Source organism: Scyliorhinus canicula, chromosome 17 (assembly GCF_902713615.1).
Source record: "Scyliorhinus canicula chromosome 17, sScyCan1.1, whole genome shotgun sequence".
In the NCBI taxonomy this organism is placed as follows: domain Eukaryota; kingdom Metazoa; phylum Chordata; class Chondrichthyes; order Carcharhiniformes; family Scyliorhinidae; genus Scyliorhinus; species Scyliorhinus canicula.
In genome coordinates, this window is record NC_052162.1 from 56,320,634 (window position 1) to 56,341,301 (window position 20,668).

Sequence of the window (20,668 nt, forward strand, 5' to 3'; positions counted from 1 at the left end):
ACGTAACTGAGGCTTTAATTTTTTTTCCCAAAAAAATATACTTTATTCATAAAATTTATAATAAACTTTACAGAACATTTCAAATTGTCTTGACTGTACATTCCCATCTAAGTTACATTCATTTGTCTTTCTTCAATTCAATTGGGATAACGTTACACACGTATCCTACTTTAAGTTACAGTTCTTTCTTAAATATTTATATTGCTTTGTTTCTTTCATACATTGTGGTATTGTAGACCCGGACCGAGGGGCTTTACACTGTTACCAACCCCTTGGTGTACATTTGCTGGTAAGACCTTACACAGTGGTCTTTCCCCATTGCGCCTTGGTGGCAGCTGCCCCAAGCTTGAGTGCGTCCCTCAGCACAGTCCTGGACCTTGGAATGTGCCAGTCTGCAACACTTGGTCGAGGGCAATTCTTTGCACTGGAAGATCAGCAAGTTTCGGGCAGACCAAAGAGCGTCTTTCACCGAGTTGATGATCTTCCAGCAGCAGTTGATATTTGTCTCGGTGTGTCCCCCTGGAAACAGTCCATAGAGCACAGAGTCCTGTGTTACAGAGTTGCTCGGGATGAACCTTGACAAATACCACTGCATCCCTCTCCAGACCTTCTTTGCAAAGGCACATTCCACAAGGAGGTGTGTGACTGTCTCATTTCCCCCACAGCCACTCCGAGGGCAGCGTGCAACGGTGCTGAGCCTTCGGGTGTACATGAAGAATCTGACAGGGAGGGCCCTTCTCACCACCAGCCAAGCTAGGTCTTGGTGCTTGTTTGAAAGTTCTGGTGATGAGGCATTCTGCCAGATGACTCTGACAGTCTGCTCAGGGAACCATCCAACGTCCTCCACAGTCTCCTTTTCCCCTGAGGGCCTCGAGGTCATTACGTGCTGACCACTGCTTCATTGCCTTGTGGTCAAAGGTGTTTTCCTTCAAAAATGTTTCAACGAGGGACAGGTGGTACGGCACGGTCCAACTACTTGGAGCGTTCCGCGGCAATGAGGCCAGGCTCATCCTTCGTAACACCGGGGACAGGTAGAGCCTCAGTATGTAGTGACACTTGGTGTTTGCATACCCGGGGTCTCCGCACAGCTTGATGCAGCTGCACACAAAGGTGGCCATCAGGGTGAGGGAGGCGTTGGGTACATTCCTCCCTCCTTTATCTAGAGGCTTGTACATTATGTAACTGAGGCTTTAATACACTAAACAGCAAGCCTCCGGCCTCTGGACCCGAACTGGGTCCGGAGGCGGAGACTTGCCACTTTTATACAGAAACCCGGAGTGGAGGAGCCACAGGCGGAGCCAGCCTGGACAAGCCCAAGCATGTACAATACAGCAGTGAATATAACACAATAAACACAATAACGTGGTTTTCCACAGGCTTCTCATGCTCTCTTAGGGTGGGTGCCTGAAGTTAGAGGCGCGACATTGCACCCAGCAGTTAAATATCGGCACCGATAGTATTGAATTGAAACAGTCACTGAGTCTGGTTTATGAAATGAAGTCTAATTTGCTGCAGGTTTTATTTTAAAAGCTACCTCTATTTAAAACCAATTGTATTCGGGTCACACAACTCGCTTTGACTGTTGTCAACCCAACACCTGCTTAATATTCTGATCCATATTGCTGGGATGGGTTTATTGTTTTGTTTTCACTATATTCGTGTCGCTGTAGTCGCGACAAATCTTGAAGTCTTGCACAATATCTGGGTCACCGAAGCCCTGAGGCTAAGGCCTGTCACCATGGTAACTCCGGCTGGCGACCAAATTTACGACAGTCCGCCTGTGGCGGGGCGGGGCACGGGGGACATTTGGAGATTTTGCGACGGCCTGCCGTCAACCGGAAGTGCCGCTTGACGCCGGTTGACGGCAGTCGACGTTGTCGGCGGTCCATGTGCCGGAGCTGAGCGGTGGCAGGGAGGATGGAGCGAGAGAAGGGGCTGAGCAGGTGAGAAGGAGCACCTTGCCTGCCTTCGGGGTTGGCTCACGCTCATCCTGCGGCGGGAGGGGACAGCGAACAAGCTGACAGCCTCGGTGCAGACCTGTCATCTGGTGGCTCAGAGGGACTGGCGGAGGCCAAAATGTGCTGCAAAAACGGTTCCTCTGATTGGGGGAGAAAGTCTTCAGAGAGAAAATTACATCTGCGATCGGATTTTGGGGGGGGGGGGAATCTGATCCCCAGGCCACAATCACTAAGTGAACCTGCTTTTAGGACCCTTGACTGAGTCGCTGTTTATTTACAGTAGTTTCATAGAACAGTACAGCACAGAACAGGCCCTTCGGCCCTCGATGTTGTGCCGAGCAATGATCACCCTACTCAAACCCACGTATCCACCCTATACCTGTAACCCAACAACCCCCCCCCCCCTAACCCCCTAACCTGGGTCACTGTACGGAGTCTGCATGTTCTCCCCGTGTGTGCGTGGGTTTCCTCTGGGTGCTCCGGTTTCCTCCCACAGTCCAAAGACGTGCACGTTAGGTGGATTGGCCATGATAAATTGCCCTTAGTGATCAAAAAAAGGTTAGATGGGGTTATTAGATTACGGGGATAGGGTGGAAGTGAGGGCTTAAGTGGGTCGTTGCAGACTCGATGGGCCGAATGGCCTCCTTCTGCACTGTATGTTCTACTTCTGAATGATGTGGTGGGTCATTTGTTTGTTTTTCTTTGAGATGCTAAGTGTATATTTGACAATATCAGTTGGGCATGGTAACAAAGGCACTCTTTCTGGGCTATAAGGTTCAATGTCATGCCAGGATTATTTTATGAGCAGCGGTTAAACACGTTGGAACTCTACTCATTGGACTTTAGAAGAATGAGAGGTGATAATATTGAAATATACTGGATTCTTAAGGGGCTTGACAAAGTAAGTGCTGCTAGGATGTTTCCCCTCGTGGGAGAGCCTACGACCCGAGGGCATAGTCTTAAATTGGCACTCCCTTATTCTGAGACTGAGATTAAGAGGAATTTCTTCTCTGGGTGTTGTGAATCTTTGGAACTCGCTGCTGAGAGTTGTAGGGCAGAGTCCTTGTGCATATTTAAGGCTGAGACTGATAGATTGTGGTTAGTAAGGAAATCAAGGGTTATGTGGACAGGGCAGGAAAGTGGACATGAAGAATGTTCGATCAGCCATTATCCTATTGCAAGCTCGAGGGGTTGAACAAGCTACTCCTGTTCCTATTTCTTATGGATTTGGGGCTGTCATTCATTTGGGCTTGGGTTTATTGTCATGTGTACTGAGGTACAGTGAAAGGTATTGTTCTGCGTACAGACCAGACAGATTGTTCCATACATGAAAAACATAGGACATACGATAAATACACAAAGTAAATATATAGACATCGGGTGAAGCATACTACTCTGTAGAGAAGATACAGGAAAAGATCAGTTTGGTCTATAAGAGGGTCATTCAGGAATCTGCTAACAGCTGAGAAGAAGCTGTTTTTAATCTGTTAGTGCGTGTTGTCAAACTTTTGTATTGCCTGCCTGAATTAAGAGGTTTGAGGAGAGAATAACTTGGACGGGGGGGGGGTCTTTGATTGTTGTCATTACACCACTGGGTTCTCTTTCTTCCTCCTGTACTCTGACTCATGGTTGCTTGAGATCCGACCCATTACAGTTATGTCATCAGCACTCTTGGAGATGGAATTAGAACCAGATTTTGCCACACAGTTGTGTATTTATGGGGAGTATAGTTGGGGCTAAGTATGCAACCTTGTGGGTCTCCATTATTGAGAACTATCGTGGAGGAGGTGTTGTTTATCCTTACTGATTGCGGTCTATGGGTCAGAAAGCCAAGGACGCAGTTGCAGAGAGAGGAGCCAAGTCCTATTTTTTGGAATTTTCATATGAAGTTGGCTGGGATTATGTGTTGCAGGCAGAGCTATAGTCAATGAATAGGAGTCTGATGTAGGTGTCCTTATTGCCAAGATGAGTGTAGGCCAGGGAGATGGTGTCTGCTGTGGGCCAGTTGTGGCGGTATGCGAATTGTAGTGTATCAAGCTGAGTATTGAGTTGATGATGCGTCTCGTGATCAACCTCTCGAAACACGCAGTAAGTACTGCAGAAACACGCGGTAAGTACCGCAGAAACACACGATGAGTACCGCAGAAACACTGCTTTGTCAAGGGTCCTGTCCTTTGTAAGCAAGCTCACGTTAAGGTGGATATTGACATCTTATTACAGTATTGGATGAAGGGTGTTCGTTAGTTAGATGCTCATGAAGATTGCTCCTTCAATAATTACCATCTGAAAACACCTGAGAACAAGCTTCCTAGTTATTTACCATGGCAGAATGGTTGTATTATTTGCCACTGTGGTAAAAAGTAATTAATTGTTTTGATGATTTATGGATAAACTGCTGAAGAAGTGCAAGTATTTTTTTCTTACACTCCATAGTCCACTCTTAGTCACTGCGATCAAATGTCATTGGGTGGTTTTTGTGCAAGTTCTTATTTTGATTCCTAAATTGTTTAGCACATTTCCTGTACTAGCTACTGTTTATATTTCAATGATGGTGATCAGTGTAGTTAGTCCTACCTAGTTCAAACATCAATTGCTACTTTTCTTCTGTACTCAGTCTTGGATTAGTTGCACTTCCTACACTTTAGCATTGAGAAGCACTACATCTTCAGTTGAGCTCCTGAAGCAAACGGCACTCGCTTGCCAAGAATTTCTTCCCGTTAGCACTCATAGTTTCAACCAGACTATTCACAACTGTGACCTTTTAAATCCTGGTACAAATTCAGACCCTATTCATTCATCACTGAGGCCACTGCCATCCACCTCTGCAGCACCTTGTGTCCCTCTAACCCAGGGGTGGGCAAACTACGGCCCGCGGGTCGCATGTGGCCCGCCAAAGGTCTTTATGCGGCCCGCCAAAGGTCTTTATGCGGCCCACCATCTTTTAAATTTTAAGGTTAATGGGGGGGCTGTTGGGTTACTGGTATAGGGTGGATACGTTGACTTGAGTAGGGTGATCATTGCTCGGCACAACATGTGTTTCATGTGAAGTTTCTACTTTAAAATATTAATTAATAAAAATTAATTGCTTTTTTTCTTTAAAAACCTTTTATTTTGGCTATTTTAAATATTAATTATTTTACTTAATATACTATGCGGCCCTTTAAAATTGTGACTTTCTGAATGTGGCCCTTGCACGGAAAAGTTTGCCCACCCCTGCTCTAACCTATGTCCCTCCACAAAGGATTGCTCAGATATTCTCTTTCCCTTCCTCCACTATGCATAGCTCCGACTAAGTTGGCATTATCCTGTACTGAGGTAACGCCCAGTCGTCTACATGGGCGGCATGGTAGCACAGTGTTTAGCACTGTTGCTTCACAGCACCAGGGTCCCAAGTTCCATTCCCGGCTTGGGTCACTTTCTGTGCTGAGTCTGCACGTTCTACCTGTGTCTGCATGGGTTTCCTCCGGGTGCTCCGGTTTCCTCCCACAAGTCCCGAAAGACGTGCGGTTAGGTAATTTGGACATTTTGTTTGGGGAATTGGGCATTCTGAATTCTCCCTCCGTGTACCCGACAGGTGCTGGTATATGGCGACTATGAGCTTTTCTCAGTAACTTTATTGCAGTGTTAATGTAAGCCTATTTGTGACAATAAAGATTATTATAATTATTATCCATGTTTTTGCTGACCTATTTGGCCTAATGGCTGCCGGCGTATTACGTTTTATGTCATCATTCTTCTCTTGTATTCATCATGTGACATCATCCACCCCTTCTCTACAACCTCCAGTTCTATGACTACCTCTCAACTCTCTGTTCCTCTAATCCTGGTGTTCATTGTCCACCACCCAAGTCCTGGCACCAATCAGCTCCTGTTGCATAAATTGTCGTTTGAAATTTGGCATTCTTGCATTTGTCCTGCTGAGTTAACGGTGAAAAGCTTTGGCAACGTGCCTCTCTTTTCAGCAATATTCGATTCCTAAACCCTGGTATTGCTTTCCTGTAACCTTACTGCTGCCTTCTCCCTCAAAAATTCTTTGTGAGATGTGTTGTTTACATGCCTACCATACTGCTATATTTTATCCAATTAGTTGTTCGCCCATTCAAAAGCCTAGATCATTCAAGATGCTCCCTATTAACAGTGGTAGAACTGAGTATAATAGAATGACATAAAGACAGCACCCATCTTTCACCGTCATTCATCCGGCTGATAATTTCATAAACTTGTCCATGTGGAATTTGCACATTCTCCCCATGTCTGCGTGGGTTTCACCCCCACAACCCAAAAGATGTGCATGTTAGGTGGATTAGCCATGCTAAATTGCCCCTTAATTGAAAAAAAAATTGGGTACTCTAAATTAATTTTTTTTAAAAGGTATGCCTCCAGCCAGCAGAGAGTTTCCCCCCTGATTCCCATTGAATCCAGTTTTGCCAGGGCCTTTTGATGCCATATTTGGTCAAGTGCTGCCTTGATATCAAGGGGTGTCACTCTCCCCTCACCTCTCGCATTCAGCTCTTTTGTCCATGTTTCAACCAAGGCTGTAATGAGGTCAGGACCTGAATGACCTTGGTGAAACCCGAACTGAGCATCCGTGAGCAGGTTATTGCTGCGTAAGTGCCGCTTGTTAGCTCTGTTGATGACTCCTTCCATCATTTTGCTGATGATCAAGAGTAGACTGATGGGGTGGAAATTGGCCGGTTGGATTTACCCTGTTTCTTGTCTAGAGGACAAACCTGGGCAATTTTCCACATTACCAGGTCGATGCCAGTGATATAACTGTACTAGAACAGCCAAACTAGGGGCGCAGCAAGTTCTGAAGCCCAAGTCTATTGCCAGCATATTGTTAGGGCCCATATCCAGTGCCTTGAACCGTTTCTTGATATTACTTGGGGTGAATGGAATTGGCTGAAGACTGGCACCTGTGATGCTGGAGACCTCCAGAGGAGGCCGGATGAATCATCCATCTGGCACTTCTGGCTGAAGGTTATTGTGAACGCTTCAGTGTACCTTTTGCACAGATGTGCTGGACTCCTCCATCATTGAGGCTGGTGATATTTGTGGATCCTCCCAGAGAGTTGTTTAATTGTCCACTACATTCACGGCTGGCTGTGGCAGGACTGCAGAGCTTAGATTTGATCTATTGGTTGATGTGATCTATAGGTTGTGGAACTGCTTAGCTCTGATGATTACTTGCTACATATGCTATTTGGCATGCAAGTAGTCCTGTGTTGTAACTTCACCAGATGCCAGCCCACTTTTGGTATGCCTGGTGTTGCTCCTGACATGCACTCCTGCACTTTCATTGAAACAGAGTTGATCCCCTGGCTTGGAGGTAATGGTTGAGCGAGGGGCATGCTGAGGGTAGAGATCGAGTAAAAGTCTGCTGCTCCTGATGGCCTAGAGTGCCTCATGGATGTCCAGTTTTGAGTTGCTAGATCTGTTCGAAGTCTATCACATTTAGCACAGTGGTAGTGCCACACAACACGATGGAGGGTATCCTCAATGTGAAGCCAGGACTTTGTCTCCGTCAGGACTGTGCGGTGGTCACTTCTACCAATACTGTCATGGACAGATGCATCTATAGCAGGTGATGTAAAGGTCATGTATAGTTTCCCCTCTTGTTGGTTCACTCACCACCTGCTGTAGTCCCAGTCTAGCAGCCAAGTCCTTTCGGACCCGGCCAGCTCAGTCTGTGGCGGTACTACTGAGCCACTTGTGGTGTTGGGCATTGAAGTCTCCCACCCAGAGTACATTCTGCACCCTTGTCACTCTCAGTGCTGTTCAACCTAGAGGTGTACTGATTCATCAGCTGAGGAGGGGGACGGTACGTGGTAATGAGCAGGAGGTTCCATGAGTATGACTAGTCTGTGAGACAACTCTCCCGATTTTGGCACAAGCATTAACATCCCCCACCCAGAGTACATTCTGCACTCTTGCCACTCTCAGTGCTGTTCAGTGGTGGTTTTTGGGACATTATCTGTAAGGTAGGGTTTCCTGAGTATGACTAGTCTGTGAGACAGCACTCCTGATATTGGCACAGGGCATTGAAGTCCCCCCCCAGAGTACATTCTGCACTCTTGCCACCCTCAGTGCAGTTCAACCCGGAGAAGTACTGATTCATTAGCTGAGAGGGAGGGGGACGGTGCATGGTAATGAGCAGGAGGTTTTCTTGCCTGTGTTTGACCTGGTGTCATGAGACTTCATGGTGTCCAGAGTTGATGTTGAGGACTCCCAGGGAAACTCCCTACTGACTGCTGCACTACCTCTGCTGGGTCTGTCCTGCTGGTGAGACAGGGCACATCCAGGTATAGTGGTGGTGGTATTTGGGACATTATCTGTAAGGTATGGTTTCATGAGTATGACTAGTCTGTCAGACAGCTCTCCCGATTTTCGCACAAGCCATCAGATGTTTGCAAGGGGAACTTTGTAGGATCAGCGGCTGGGTTAGCTGTTGTGGTTTATGGTGCCGAGGTCGTTGGCAGTGGTCCTTCCAGTTTCATTCCTTTGTATCTTTGTAGCAGTTGAATACAACTGAGTAGCTTGCTAAGCCATTCAAAAGGCATTAAAGAGTCAACCACATTGCTGTGGGTCTGGAGTCACATATAGGCCACACCAGGTAAGGAAAGCAGGTTTCCTTCTGTAAAGGACATTGGTGAACCAGTTGGGCTTTTACGACAATTGACAATGGTTTCATGGTCATCATTGGACTTTTAATTTCGTTTTTAAGATTCTACCATCTGCTGTGGTGGGATTTGAACTCTGGTCACCCGAGGATTGACCTGGGGTTTCTGGATTACTAGTCTGGTGACAAGATCATTGCGGCACCGCCTCCCCATGATACCTCCGAGCCCAGCACATCAGTGCAAAAGACGAGGCTGAATCATTTACAGCAATCTTCTGCCAGAAGTGCCAAATGGAGAATCCGTCTTGGCCTCCCATGTTGGGTCCCAGCATCACAGGTATAGTCTTCAGCTAATTCACTTCACACTCTATGATAGCAAGAAACAGTTGAAGACACTGGATACTACAACTATAAGCCCTGACAATATTCCAGCAATAGTCCTGAAGACTTGTGCTCCAGAACATTTCATGTCCCGAGCCAAGCTGATCAGTACAGCTACAACGCTGGCATCTACCTGGTGATGTGGAAGATTGCCCAGGTATGTCCTGTTCAGGAAAAAAATCCAACCCGATCAATTACTGCCCCATCAGTCTACACCAGGGGTGGGCAAACTTTTGCGTGCAAGGGCCGCATTCAGAAATTCACAATTCACAAAGGGCCGCATAGTATATTAAGTAAAATAATTACTTCACCCGGTTATGATTCTGGGCGCCTCATATAGAACATAGAACAGTACAGCACAGAACAGACCTTTCGGCCCTCGACGTTGTGCCAAGCAATGATCACCCTACTCAAGTCAACGTATCCACCCTATACCAGTAAGTAACCCAACAGCCCCCCCACCCATTAACCTTTAAAAAAAGATTTTAAAAAAAAATTATTTTTTTTTAAAAAAATTTTTTTTTTTTTTTTTAATGACTTGGTGGGCCGCAGAAATACCTTTGGCGGGCCGCATGCGGCCCGCGGGCCGTAGTTTGCCCACCCCTGGTCTACACCTTATCAGTAGAGTGATGGAAGAGATCATCAACAGTGCAATCAAGCAGCACTTGCTTAGCAGTAACATGCCCAATGTCGCTCGGGTATGGTTCTGCCAAGGTCACTCAGCTCCTGACCTCATTTCAGCCTTGTTTCAAACATGCGCAAAAGAGCTGAATGCCAGAGGTGAGAGTGACTGCCCTTGATATCGAGGCAGTATTTAACTTAATGTGGCATCAAGGAGCCCAAGTAAAACTGTTGGAATTGGTGAAAACTCTCCACTTGTTGGGATCATACTTGACACAACGGAAGATGGTTGTGGTGGTGGTAGTTGGAGATCGATTGCAGTTCCAGGTCATCACTGCAAGAGTTTCTCAAGGTAGTGTCCTAGGCCCAACCATCTTCAGCTGCTCCTGTCCATCATAAGGTCAAAAGTGGGGATGTTCATTGATGATTGCAAATTGTTCTCCATTCATGACTCCTCAGTTACTGAAGCAGTCCATATCCAAATGCAGCAAGACCTGGACAATATCCATCAGCAGCCCTGTGCATATACCTCCACCTCGGGGGCTGCAGTAGTTAAAGAAGGCGGTTCACCACCACCTTCTCGAGGGCAATTGGGGATGGGCAGTGAATGCTGGCCGAGCCAGCAATGCCCACAGTCCGTTAAATGAATTCAAAAAAATTGAGCAATAAATGTAGATCATTGGTCTGTATAGGAAAGTGACAGGTGGATCCACGCTGAGCAATATTCTCCCTTAATTTGCATTGCCATCCAGTGTTTGTTCTTCATCAGATGCTGGCAACGCTGTCAATTATGTAGGATTGACTGTCACCTGAACATGTTTGTATGCAAGTTATATTTCTCTCTGCATCCAACAGTGGCAGCATTTTCCTTCAGCTACAGTTCTATGGTGTAGGATATTTATTAGAGGTAGACAGTTTAGGACAGCACTGTACTGTATGTTTGCTGGTCCATATGGGTTGGCTAAGAGCCTCACCTGTAGTACAGCAAATTGACTGCCAACATCCAATGCTTGTTCCTCGTTAGAGTGCATTCCCTGCCTCTGGAAGTAGTATCATAGTGTAACTAAAGTGGGGTCAGGAATGGGTTTCTTGGCCTGTCTGCATTCAAAAATTCTCAATTGATTGGCATAAGTTCCATTGTCTTTTTCTTTTTTTTAAATTTAGAGTACCCAATTCATTTTTTCCAATTAAGGGGCAATTTAGCGTGTTCAATCCACCTACCTTGCACGTCTTTGGGTTGTGGGGGCGAAACCCACGCAAACACGGGGAGAATGTCCATTGTCTTTTTCAAATAATTTAGTTGAAGTAGGCCAATGTTGCTCATCTTTTGACAAACGGTCTGTCCTTTTGCAAAATAATGTAGCTTTGATTTATTCAAATCTCTCTGAAATGTGAATGACCTTGTATTTTTCTGATTCTCAGCGATTTACTTACCTTTGGAATGGAAGAGGAGGATTTGTTTCAGGTTGAACATGTCTTGACTGCCAGTGAGGATGAGGTAACATCTTGTTTCTTCTATATTGTTTCTGTAAAAAACATTGCTTTTGTTTGTTACTTTAAAGCAGACATGTTCAAATTGTGCTCCATAGGTCGTATGCATGCTGCAAGCTTCAGAAATCTGGACATTAAAGCTCCTTATCTATTTATGTTCATCTTTATTATTCACTACCTTGTTATATTTTGTGAGCCTGGAGGTGTGGGAAGAGCTGTTCTTAGTGCTGTTCCCTCACCGGTGGTAAAGCATAAATCAGAACAAGATCTGTCAGCTATGAGCAACTTGATAATGCAGGTTTCATGGAGTCTTGTTGGTGAATTATTTTTATGATTATTGAGGAAACAAGGTCTTTAGATCGCCCGTAGCCCTGTTAACACAAAAAAAATGGATAATCAGGAATTAATGAACAGGTACTACATTTTCTAATGGAAATCCCTAGATACTCAGAAGACCTGTAAATATCTGTCTTATCTGTTATTAAATATCTTTACTGTACAGTTGTTGAACTTTAAAAAAAAAAAAATTTTATTGAAAAATTTTGAATTTATACAACAATAACGCACCATAGTAAAATACCAAAAATAACAATAATATTAACAATCATAAACATTCGCCCCACCTCCATGCACAACACAGCATTTTAACAACAACGCAAATTAACACAATATAAAGTTACAGAATAGAAACTACAATAAGGAACGACCCCCCCCCCCCCCCCCCCCCCCCCCCCCCCCCTCTCCCCGGGTTGCTGCTGCTATTGACCAAGATACCTATCTTTGAGCCAGGAAGTCAAGAAAAGGCTGCCATCGTTTATAGAACCCTTGTATTGATCCTCTCAGGGCAAATTTGACCCTTTCCAGTTTTATAAATCCCGCCATGTCACTGATCCAGGTCTCCACACTTGGGGGCCTTGCATCCTTCCACTGTAGCAGAATCCTTCGACGGGCTACTAGGGACGCAATGGCCAGGACACCGGCCTCTTTTGCCTCCTGCACTCCCGGCTCTACCGCAACTCCAATAATCGCGAGTCCCCACCCTGGTTTGACCCTGGATCCAACCACCCTCGACACCGTCCCCGCCACCCCCTTCCAGAATTCTTCCAGTGCTGGGCATGCCCAGAACATATGGCCGTGGTTCGCTGGACACCCCGAACATCTGGTGCACCTATCCTCACACCCAAAGAACCTACTCATCCTAGTCCCGGACATGTGGGCCCGGTGCAGCACCTTAAATTGGATGAGACTAAGGCTCGCACATGAGGAGGAAGAGTTGACTCTCTCCAAGGCATCCGCCCAAGTCCCGTCCTCTATCTGCTCCCCGAGTTCCTCCTCCATTTAGCCTTCAGCTCCTCCACTGACGACTCCTCCACCTCCTGCATTACCTTATAGATGTCAGACACCTTCCCCTCTCCAACCCACACCCCCGAAAGCACTCTGTCCATCGTCCCCTGCGAGGGCAGCAAAGGGAATCCCTCTACCTGTCGCCTAGCAAACGCCTTTACCTGCAAGTATCTGAACATGTTCCCTTGGGGAAGGCCAAATTTATCTTCCAATTCCCCCAGGCCCGCAAACCTCCCGCCAATAAGCAGGTCCCTCAATTTGCTGATGCCCGCCCTTTGCCACCCCCTAAATCCGCCATCCTTGTTCCCCGGGATGAACCGATGGTTGCCACCCAGTGGAGCCTCCATCGAGCCCCCTGTTTCCCCCCTATGCCGCCTCCACTGTCCCCAGATTCTTAGGGTCGCTGCCACCACCGGGCTCGTGGTAAACCTCTTAGGGGAGAGCGGCAACGGCGCCGTTACCATGGCACCCTGGCTCGTACCTCTACATGACGCCATCTCCATTCTTTTCCACGCTGCCCCTCCCCCCTCCATCACCCATTTACGCACCATTGAGACATTGGCCGCCCAATAGTACCCCAAAAGGTTGGGCAGCGCCAGCCCGCCTCTATCCCTCCCTCGCTCCAGGAACACCCTCCTCACTCTCGGAGTCCCATGCGCCCACACAAAGCTCAGAATACTGCTAGTCACTCTCCTAAAGAAGGCCCTGGGGATAAAGATGGGCAGGCACTGAAAGGGGAACAAGAACCTCGGAAGCACCGTCATTTTGACGGCAGTTGTTGAACTTCTTGATATGCATTTATATCAATAAGTTTTTTAAATATTCTAGTCACTCCTGTTTCTGTTTCAGTAGTTGTTGCTGCCTTTAGACTAAGGGATTTTTGGGTTCATGTTCAGATCAATATAATTGACAAAGGTTTGATAAACACGGAATTAGATAATGCAAAGCTTAGGTTCTAAAAGCTTACATTTTGGAAAGACACTGCACTCAGAGAAATAATCTAGTACTGATTTTAGATGAGGCAAAATTAATTTGAAATATATCTTCTGCACCAACTCTCTTCTTGCTCAAGCTATTTATGGCTGAAAGTATGAACAGAAATGGGATTGATCTGCACTAATGAGCAGTGTGAATGAGTCATTGATTACGTAATTGTGATGACGATTCCTGGTGGACAAAGATGCAGTTGAAAGACTTGAATCTGCACCTGTAGTATTGGCTCTTTAATCTATTATTAGAATCTTCTTTTTGTAGAGACACTGATTCTTTTTTTAAAATCTTGCATTTTTCAGAACGACAGTGATGATGAGAGGAAGCACCAGAAACTACTGGAGGCAATTAGCTCCCTTGGTGGCAGGAAAAAGTAATGATATCAGGGTCTTTACAAGTCGCATTGAGAACTGACATGAACTTTTGTGTGTATCATATGGGGCAGTCTTTTTAAATCACTGAACAATTATAGGTCCTAACAAGCAACCAACAATTGAATTTGTGGTTGAGAAGCATTTTTTTTTTTTTAAATAATTTTTATTGGAATTTCTTACAGAAAATATAAAAATATAACAACAAGTATAGCAAAAAGCAGTAATATGCAACTAACAGCCCCATAACACCCACAATTCCCCCCATACCGTAACATGTATCACACTCCCCCCCCCCCCCCCCCCCCCCCCCGCCCCAAACAAGAGAACTTAACCATAAATTAAAATTAGATAAATCAAATTTAAATAAAATAAGCCAACATAATCAACGTCCCCCCCACCCCCCCGGGTTGCTGCTGCTACTGTCCCAGTACCCTATCGTTGAGCCAGAAAGTCGAGGAAAGGTTGCCACCGTTTAAAGAACCCTTGCACCGATCCTCTCAGGGCGAATTTAACCTTCTCAAGCTTAATGAAGCCCGCCATGTCATTGATCCAGGTCTCCACGCTTGGGTGCCTCGCGTCCTTCCACTGTAGCAAAATCCTTCGCCGGGCTACTAGGGACGCAAATGCCAGCACACCGGCCTCTTTCGCCTCCTGCACTCCCGGCTCTACCCCAACCCCAAAGATCGCGAGTCCCCATCCTGGCTTGACCCTGGATCCCACCACCCTTGACACCATCCTCGCCACCCCCTTCCAGAACTCCTCCAATGCCGGGCATGCCCAGAACATATGGGCATGGTTCGTGGACTCCCCGAGCACCTGGCACACCTATCTTCACCCCCAAAGAACCTACTCATCCTCGTCCCAGTCATGTGGGCCCTATGCAGCACCTTGAATTGGATGAGGCTACACGAGGAGGAAGAATTTACCCTCTCCAGGGCATCAGCCCATGTCCCGTCTTCGATCTGTTCCCCCAGTTCCCCCTCCCACTTCGTTTTCAGCTCCTCTACTGACGCCTCTTCCACCTCCTGCATAAGCTTGTAGATATCGGATATCTTCCCCTCCCCGACCCAGACCCCCAAGAGCACCCTGTCACTCACCCCCTTCGCAGGGAGCGAAGGGAATCCCTCCACCTGCCGTCTAGCAAATGCCTTTACCTGCAGATATCTAAACATGTTTCCCAGCGGGAGCCCAAATTTCTCCTCCAACTCCCCCAGGCTCGCAAACCTTCCGTCGATAAACAGGTCCTTCAGCTGTCTAATGCCCGCTCTATACCATCCCCGAAATCCCCCATCCATGTTCCCCGGGACGGACCTATGGTTCCCCCTTAATGGAGCCTCCATCGAGCCCCCCACTTCTCCCCTATGTCGCCTCCACTGCCCCCAAATCTTGAGGTTAGCCGCCACCACCGGACTCGTGGTATACCTCGTGGGAGGGAGCGGCCACGGCGCTGTTACCAGGGCGCCCGGGCTTGTATCCCCACAGGACGCTCTCTCCATCCGTTTCCATGCTGCCCCCTCCCCCTCCATCACCCACTTACGCACCATCGACACGTTGGCCGCCCAGTAGTACCCCGAGAGGATGGGCAACGCCAGCCCCCCCTCATCCCTACTCCGCTCCAAGAAGACCCTCTTCACCCTCGGGGTGCCATGCGCCCAAACAAATCCCATGATGCTGCTGGTCACCCTTTTTAAAAAGGCCCTAGGGATAAAGATGGGCAAGCACTGGAAGAGGAACAAGAACCTCGGGAGAACCGTCATTTTGACGGATTGCACTCTGCCCGCCAGCGATAGCGGCACCATGTCCCACCTTTTAAATTCCTCCTCCATCTGTTCCACTAGTCTGGTGAAGTTAAGCTTATGAAGAGCCCCCCAACTCCTGGCCACCTGCACCCCCAGGTACCTGAAACTCTTCACTGCCCTCCTAAAGGGGACCCACCCAATTCCCTCCTCCTGATCTCCTGGGTGCACTACAAATACCTCACTCTTTCCTAAGTTCAGCTTATAGCCCGAGAAGCCCCCAAATTCCGCTAACAGTTCTATCACCCCCGGCATTCCCCCCTCTGGGTCCGCCGCATATAACAGCAGGTCGTCCGCATACAGCGATACCCAGTGCTCCCCCCCCCCCCCCCCCCCCCCCCCCCCCGCACCAGACCCCTCCACTTCCCTGACTCCCTCAACGCCATGGCCAGCTGTTCAATCGCCAGTGCAAAGAGCAGGGGGGACAGGGGACACCCCTGCCTGGTCCCACGATAAAGCCTAAAATACTCCGATCTCCTTCCATTTGTGACTACACTCGCCATCGGCGCCGTGTAAAGCAGCCTCACCCATTTGATGAATCCCTCCCCAAATCCAAACCTCTCCAGCACCTCCCACAGGTACCCCCACTCAACTCTATCAAACGCCTTCTCTGCATCCAGCGCCACCACTATCTCCGCCTCCCCCTCCACCGCCGGCATCATAATAACATTGAGCAGTCTCTGCACATTCGTGTTGAGCTGCCGCCCCTTGACAAACCCTGTCTGATCTTCATGAATTACCTCTGGCACACAATCCTCTATCCTGGTAGCCAGGATCTTCGCCAGCAACTTGGTTGAGAAGCATTTTGTGAGAAAATCTAACATAAGATTATTAACTCATTTGCACACAAATTATTCTTTTGCAGTAGGATTGCAATGTTTTAAAAGTGTTTTAAAATTCCAAATAGCCAAATAATGTATTTGCATAATTCCTTTCCAAAATGTTTAGCTAGGGAATAATTATCTCATCAGTTTGTATATCCAATTCTACATTATTATTAACATACATTTATCCAAATTTATTATTTCTGAGTAGTGTTTTCCCAATCTAGGTAACAGTTCTTTTACTGTAATAAACAATTACACTGTTGCTGATTTTCATTCCAGGAAGAAGTTAGCCGAGAGGACAGAAGCCAGTTTGCAGGTGTCAGAATTCACTGTCAGTTCAGAAGGTATGATACTTGGCAGAGTTTCTGTACAAATGAAATGAATGAATGAAATGAAAATCGTTTATTGTCACAAGTAGGCTTCAAATGAAGTTACTGTGAAAAGCCCCAAGTCGCCACATTCCCACGCCTGTTCGGGGAGGCTGGTACGGGAATTGAACCATACCGCTGGCCTGCCTTGGTCTGCTTTAAAATCCAGCTATTTAGCCCAGTGTGCTAAACCAGCCCCTAACCTGTGACATCAAGATGAATATGTGTAACACTGGCCTCATATGATGCACTCATGCTTTTATTTTTCTTTGTTTGTTGCTGCCCTTTAACATTCTTTCAAATGTTTTTGTTATCTGTACCCATGGATATGATTGCCCAACAGCTTTCCATAGCCTAGTCAATAATAAAAATCTATACTTTCTCAACAATCGACTTCTTCTCTTAAGGCCTGCTGAGTATGAGCAATCATTAATGCAGAGGCCCCAAAAAAGCTACTTCTGTTCTCTAGGATGTAGGTTAGACTGGCCTAAGTTTATTAACCTACTAATCTTCTGAAGTCTATTTGAAGTTAAATGTACATAATTTTCATTGTACTCTTGCCTCCTTGTACAAATGTGATGAGAATGAGTGTCGTATAATCAAGGCTAGATATTTCCTTCCTCTTAGAAGGCTATGCATCTTGATCTGCATCTGAGTACATTTGTCACAAGCAACCATCTTAATAACTTTAAAATACTATTCCCCATCAGTGTTGGCAGCCCTATTTATTGGCTGGATTTTAATGTCAGTGGCCTGCATTTTCCAGTCTGTGGTAAATGGACACTGTCGACCATTCATTATGCTTCAACTTGACCACAAACAAGGGCAAGACTTTCTGAGGTGTTGCTTTGAAACTTGATGAGTAATCCAAAACAGCATGGTACCCTCTTCAGGGAATCAGAGATATATGTCAACAGGGCAAGCAGCTATGTGATCCCTTAACCAATCAGAATGAAGATTCCTTGCTGAGACATGCCTTGAGAGATTTTCCAGCAAACTCCTGTCACGGGTTTCCCAGCGGCGGGTGGTGGATTCAAAGGGAAATCCCATTGACAGCGGCGGGACCAGATGATCCCACTATTTACCAATGGCAGGCCATCACCCAATGTCAAGAAACACCCTGCGGAGGGGTGGGGCACAGAAAATCCCCCTCGCCGTGCCTGAACTAGGATGTGCAAATTAGGATTATAAATTTAATACCGAAACATGTACAGGATGCAAAATAAAATGAGAGAAAGATAAAAGAAGTATATATTTTAAAATCTTCAGCGATGGTTAAAATATGAAGGAATGAGAGTCCACATCATTAAAAGTTCATTTTAAATGCCAAGAAGGTTGTTTGGGACTGATTAAGATTTAGCATGACTGAATGGACAAGCCGTTAGTTTTTCTGATGTGATAAGTGGGTGTGTAAAGTATCACAACTTCACACCATTGTATGCTTTTGCATACCAAGTCTCTCAACGAGATCCCAGTATAGTGCAGCTCCTGGAGAAGCAGAGAAAATCTTACAGAAGCTACTGATTTTTACATTTAACTGCGAAAGTGTGATCATCAATGGTTACTGCTCAATTTGCTTTTTTATTACAGTGAGCATTGAGCCTTAATTTTACCTCAAACTCCAGATTATCATTTCTGGATCATGGCAAATTTTTATTTCTGGATCATGACATCCATAACATCTTAAAATCAGCTGTTTTGGTCTGAAGCCAACATGCTCATCAAATCGTTTGATGTGGTTGTGATGTTGCTTCAGTTTCTCATTTGCTGTTGGATTGCTATTAAACCATCTACAGTCGCTCGGTTTATCATCGAGTCACTGAGCTAGAGGAAAATCACAGGTTGGATTCCTAATCTGCCCGGTTAACACAGTTTGGGCAGCATTAACTGCTACAGTTGGCCTTAATGCCCTTGGGCTGAGGAGAGAAAATTGGTACATTTTTAAATAATTTGTCATCCAGGTGTAAGCGCTGATAGCAAGGCCTCATTCATTTCTAGAACCCCAAGAATATGGAGATGTGCCTTTTCTTTGAATAACTATAGTATTGTGCAGATACTGCTCCTATTAAAATGTTAGGTAGAGAATTCCAGAATTTTGACAAGCAATGGTGGCAGAATGACAGTATATTTCAAAGATGGCATGCAACTTGAAGATGACATTACTGCTCTTGATTAGTAGCCAGCATCACTTGCTGGAATGAAATGCATTTTGACTTTGGGTATGAAAAAGGGAGACTTCAGCTGTAATATCTCCCTACTTCTCAATACTCAGGTAACCTGCTGACCCTTGTCAAAGTGTGATGCCAGAGAGCATCTGAAGCGCTACTTCATCAACGAGTGAATACTCGCATGAGGGGCAGGGTACAAAAGTAGTCTGGAGGAGAACTTTTTATGTCATTTTAGAATAGAATATAAATCAATGAATAGCATCATGCACCACACCATTCCATTTCTGCTGGCTGAATGACAAGTTAGGCTAGTTAATTATTTACTGTTAATCTTAATGTCACTGAAGATTTTTAATTGATTTAATCAAGTCTCCCTCTTCGCTCCAGGTGCTAATGAGAAAATTGAGCTATCAGAGCTGCTGGGAACCATTCAACCATCCTCTTCCTCACTCAAGTCTGTGAAAAAACAGCTTACGATATTGGAGAAGACAGACAAAACCCTCGATTTGCCTGTCAGTAAACAACAAAGTGAAAAGGTGAATTATTTTATGGTTTATTTAGTGTCTGCATAGGGCTAGGCCTTGCATTCTAAATTGAGAGTTTTGTGCTGCGACCAGAATTGCTGACCGCTTGGATCAGAAATAAATCAAATTATCACATAGAATAAAATATTTAAATATTTCACGTGGTGTGGTACAGTGGTTAACACTGGTGCCTCGCAGCACCAGGGGACTGGGTTCAGTTCTGGCCTTGGGTGATTGTGTGGAGTTTGCACTTGCTCTTCAACACAGTAGCACAGTGGTTAGCGCTGTTACTTCACAGCACCAGGGTCCCAGGTTCAATTTCCAGCTTGGGTCACCGTCTGTGCGGAATCTGCACGTTCTCCCTGTGCCTGTGTGGGTTTCCTCCCAAGTCCAGAAAGATGCGCTGTTGGGACATTTGGATATTCTGAATTCTCTCTCGTTGTACCCGAACAGGTGCCGGAGTGTGGCGACTAGGGGAGTTTCACAGTAACCTAATTGCAGTGTTAATGTAAGCCTACTTGCGACAATAATGAAGATTATTTGATTATTATGTCTGCGTGCTCCCGTTTCCTCCCACACTCCAAAAAAGTGCACGTTAGGCGGATAGGCCATGTTAAATCGCCCCTTTAGTTTCCAAAGGTTGTGGAGGACTGGACCTGGGTATGGTGGTCTTTCAGAGGGTCGGTGCAGACTCGATGGGCTGAATGACTCCCTTCTGCCCTCTAGGAATTCTATGATTCTGTAAACTAGCCCAATTGGTATATCAGTGACTCCTCAACTTTCTGAAGTTGAAATCAGTTGATGTTTGGTTTACAAATGAAAATATAACACCAAAAGAGTTGACACCATTCAATTCCCTTTCATAATGTTTTCTCAAGTTGGCTACCAGCAATGTTCTGTCGAATTTCTTTTGTAATTCATGGTTTATTAATTTAGTGTTTGGTGACTTTGATTGGTTTACACATACAGTAATCTAAAGGGATCGATTTGTGCAAGCCCTGCGGGGGACTCTCTCAGTTTAGAGGGAACATTGGCTCATAGTTCGATGTGCTCGTCTGTCCTGCCATTGCACAGGTAGCACATCAGATCTGTATGATGGACATAATAAAACATAAAATGTTCTGAAATCACATTCATTGGTATATGAAAGAGCAAAAGAGGTAACGTTTTCAGATTGAAGCCATTTCTCAGAATTGAAGTATATCTA

At 45.9% G+C, this 20,668-nt stretch overlaps 1 protein-coding gene across 2 annotated transcripts in view; it reads left to right on the forward strand.

Annotated features, from left to right (window-relative positions):
* Positions 1-1,818: 1,818 nt before the first annotated feature.
* Positions 1,819-20,668, forward strand: part of si:dkey-251i10.3 (uncharacterized protein LOC553498 homolog) — a 48,462-nt gene continuing 29,612 nt past the window's right edge. The window contains exons 1-5 of one of the 2 annotated variants that reach the window (XM_038775253.1): positions 1,819-1,943; positions 11,002-11,077; positions 13,707-13,777; positions 16,681-16,745; positions 19,325-19,473. In XM_038775253.1, coding sequence (XP_038631181.1) covers positions 1,918-1,943; positions 11,002-11,077; positions 13,707-13,777; positions 16,681-16,745; positions 19,325-19,473 — 387 coding nt within the window. In that variant the 5' untranslated portion in view covers positions 1,819-1,917. Of the gene's footprint in view, positions 1,944-9,092; positions 9,116-11,001; positions 11,078-13,706; positions 13,778-16,680; positions 16,746-19,324; positions 19,474-20,668 lie in introns of those variants that run through there. The other variant, XM_038775254.1, reaches the window with a different exon arrangement.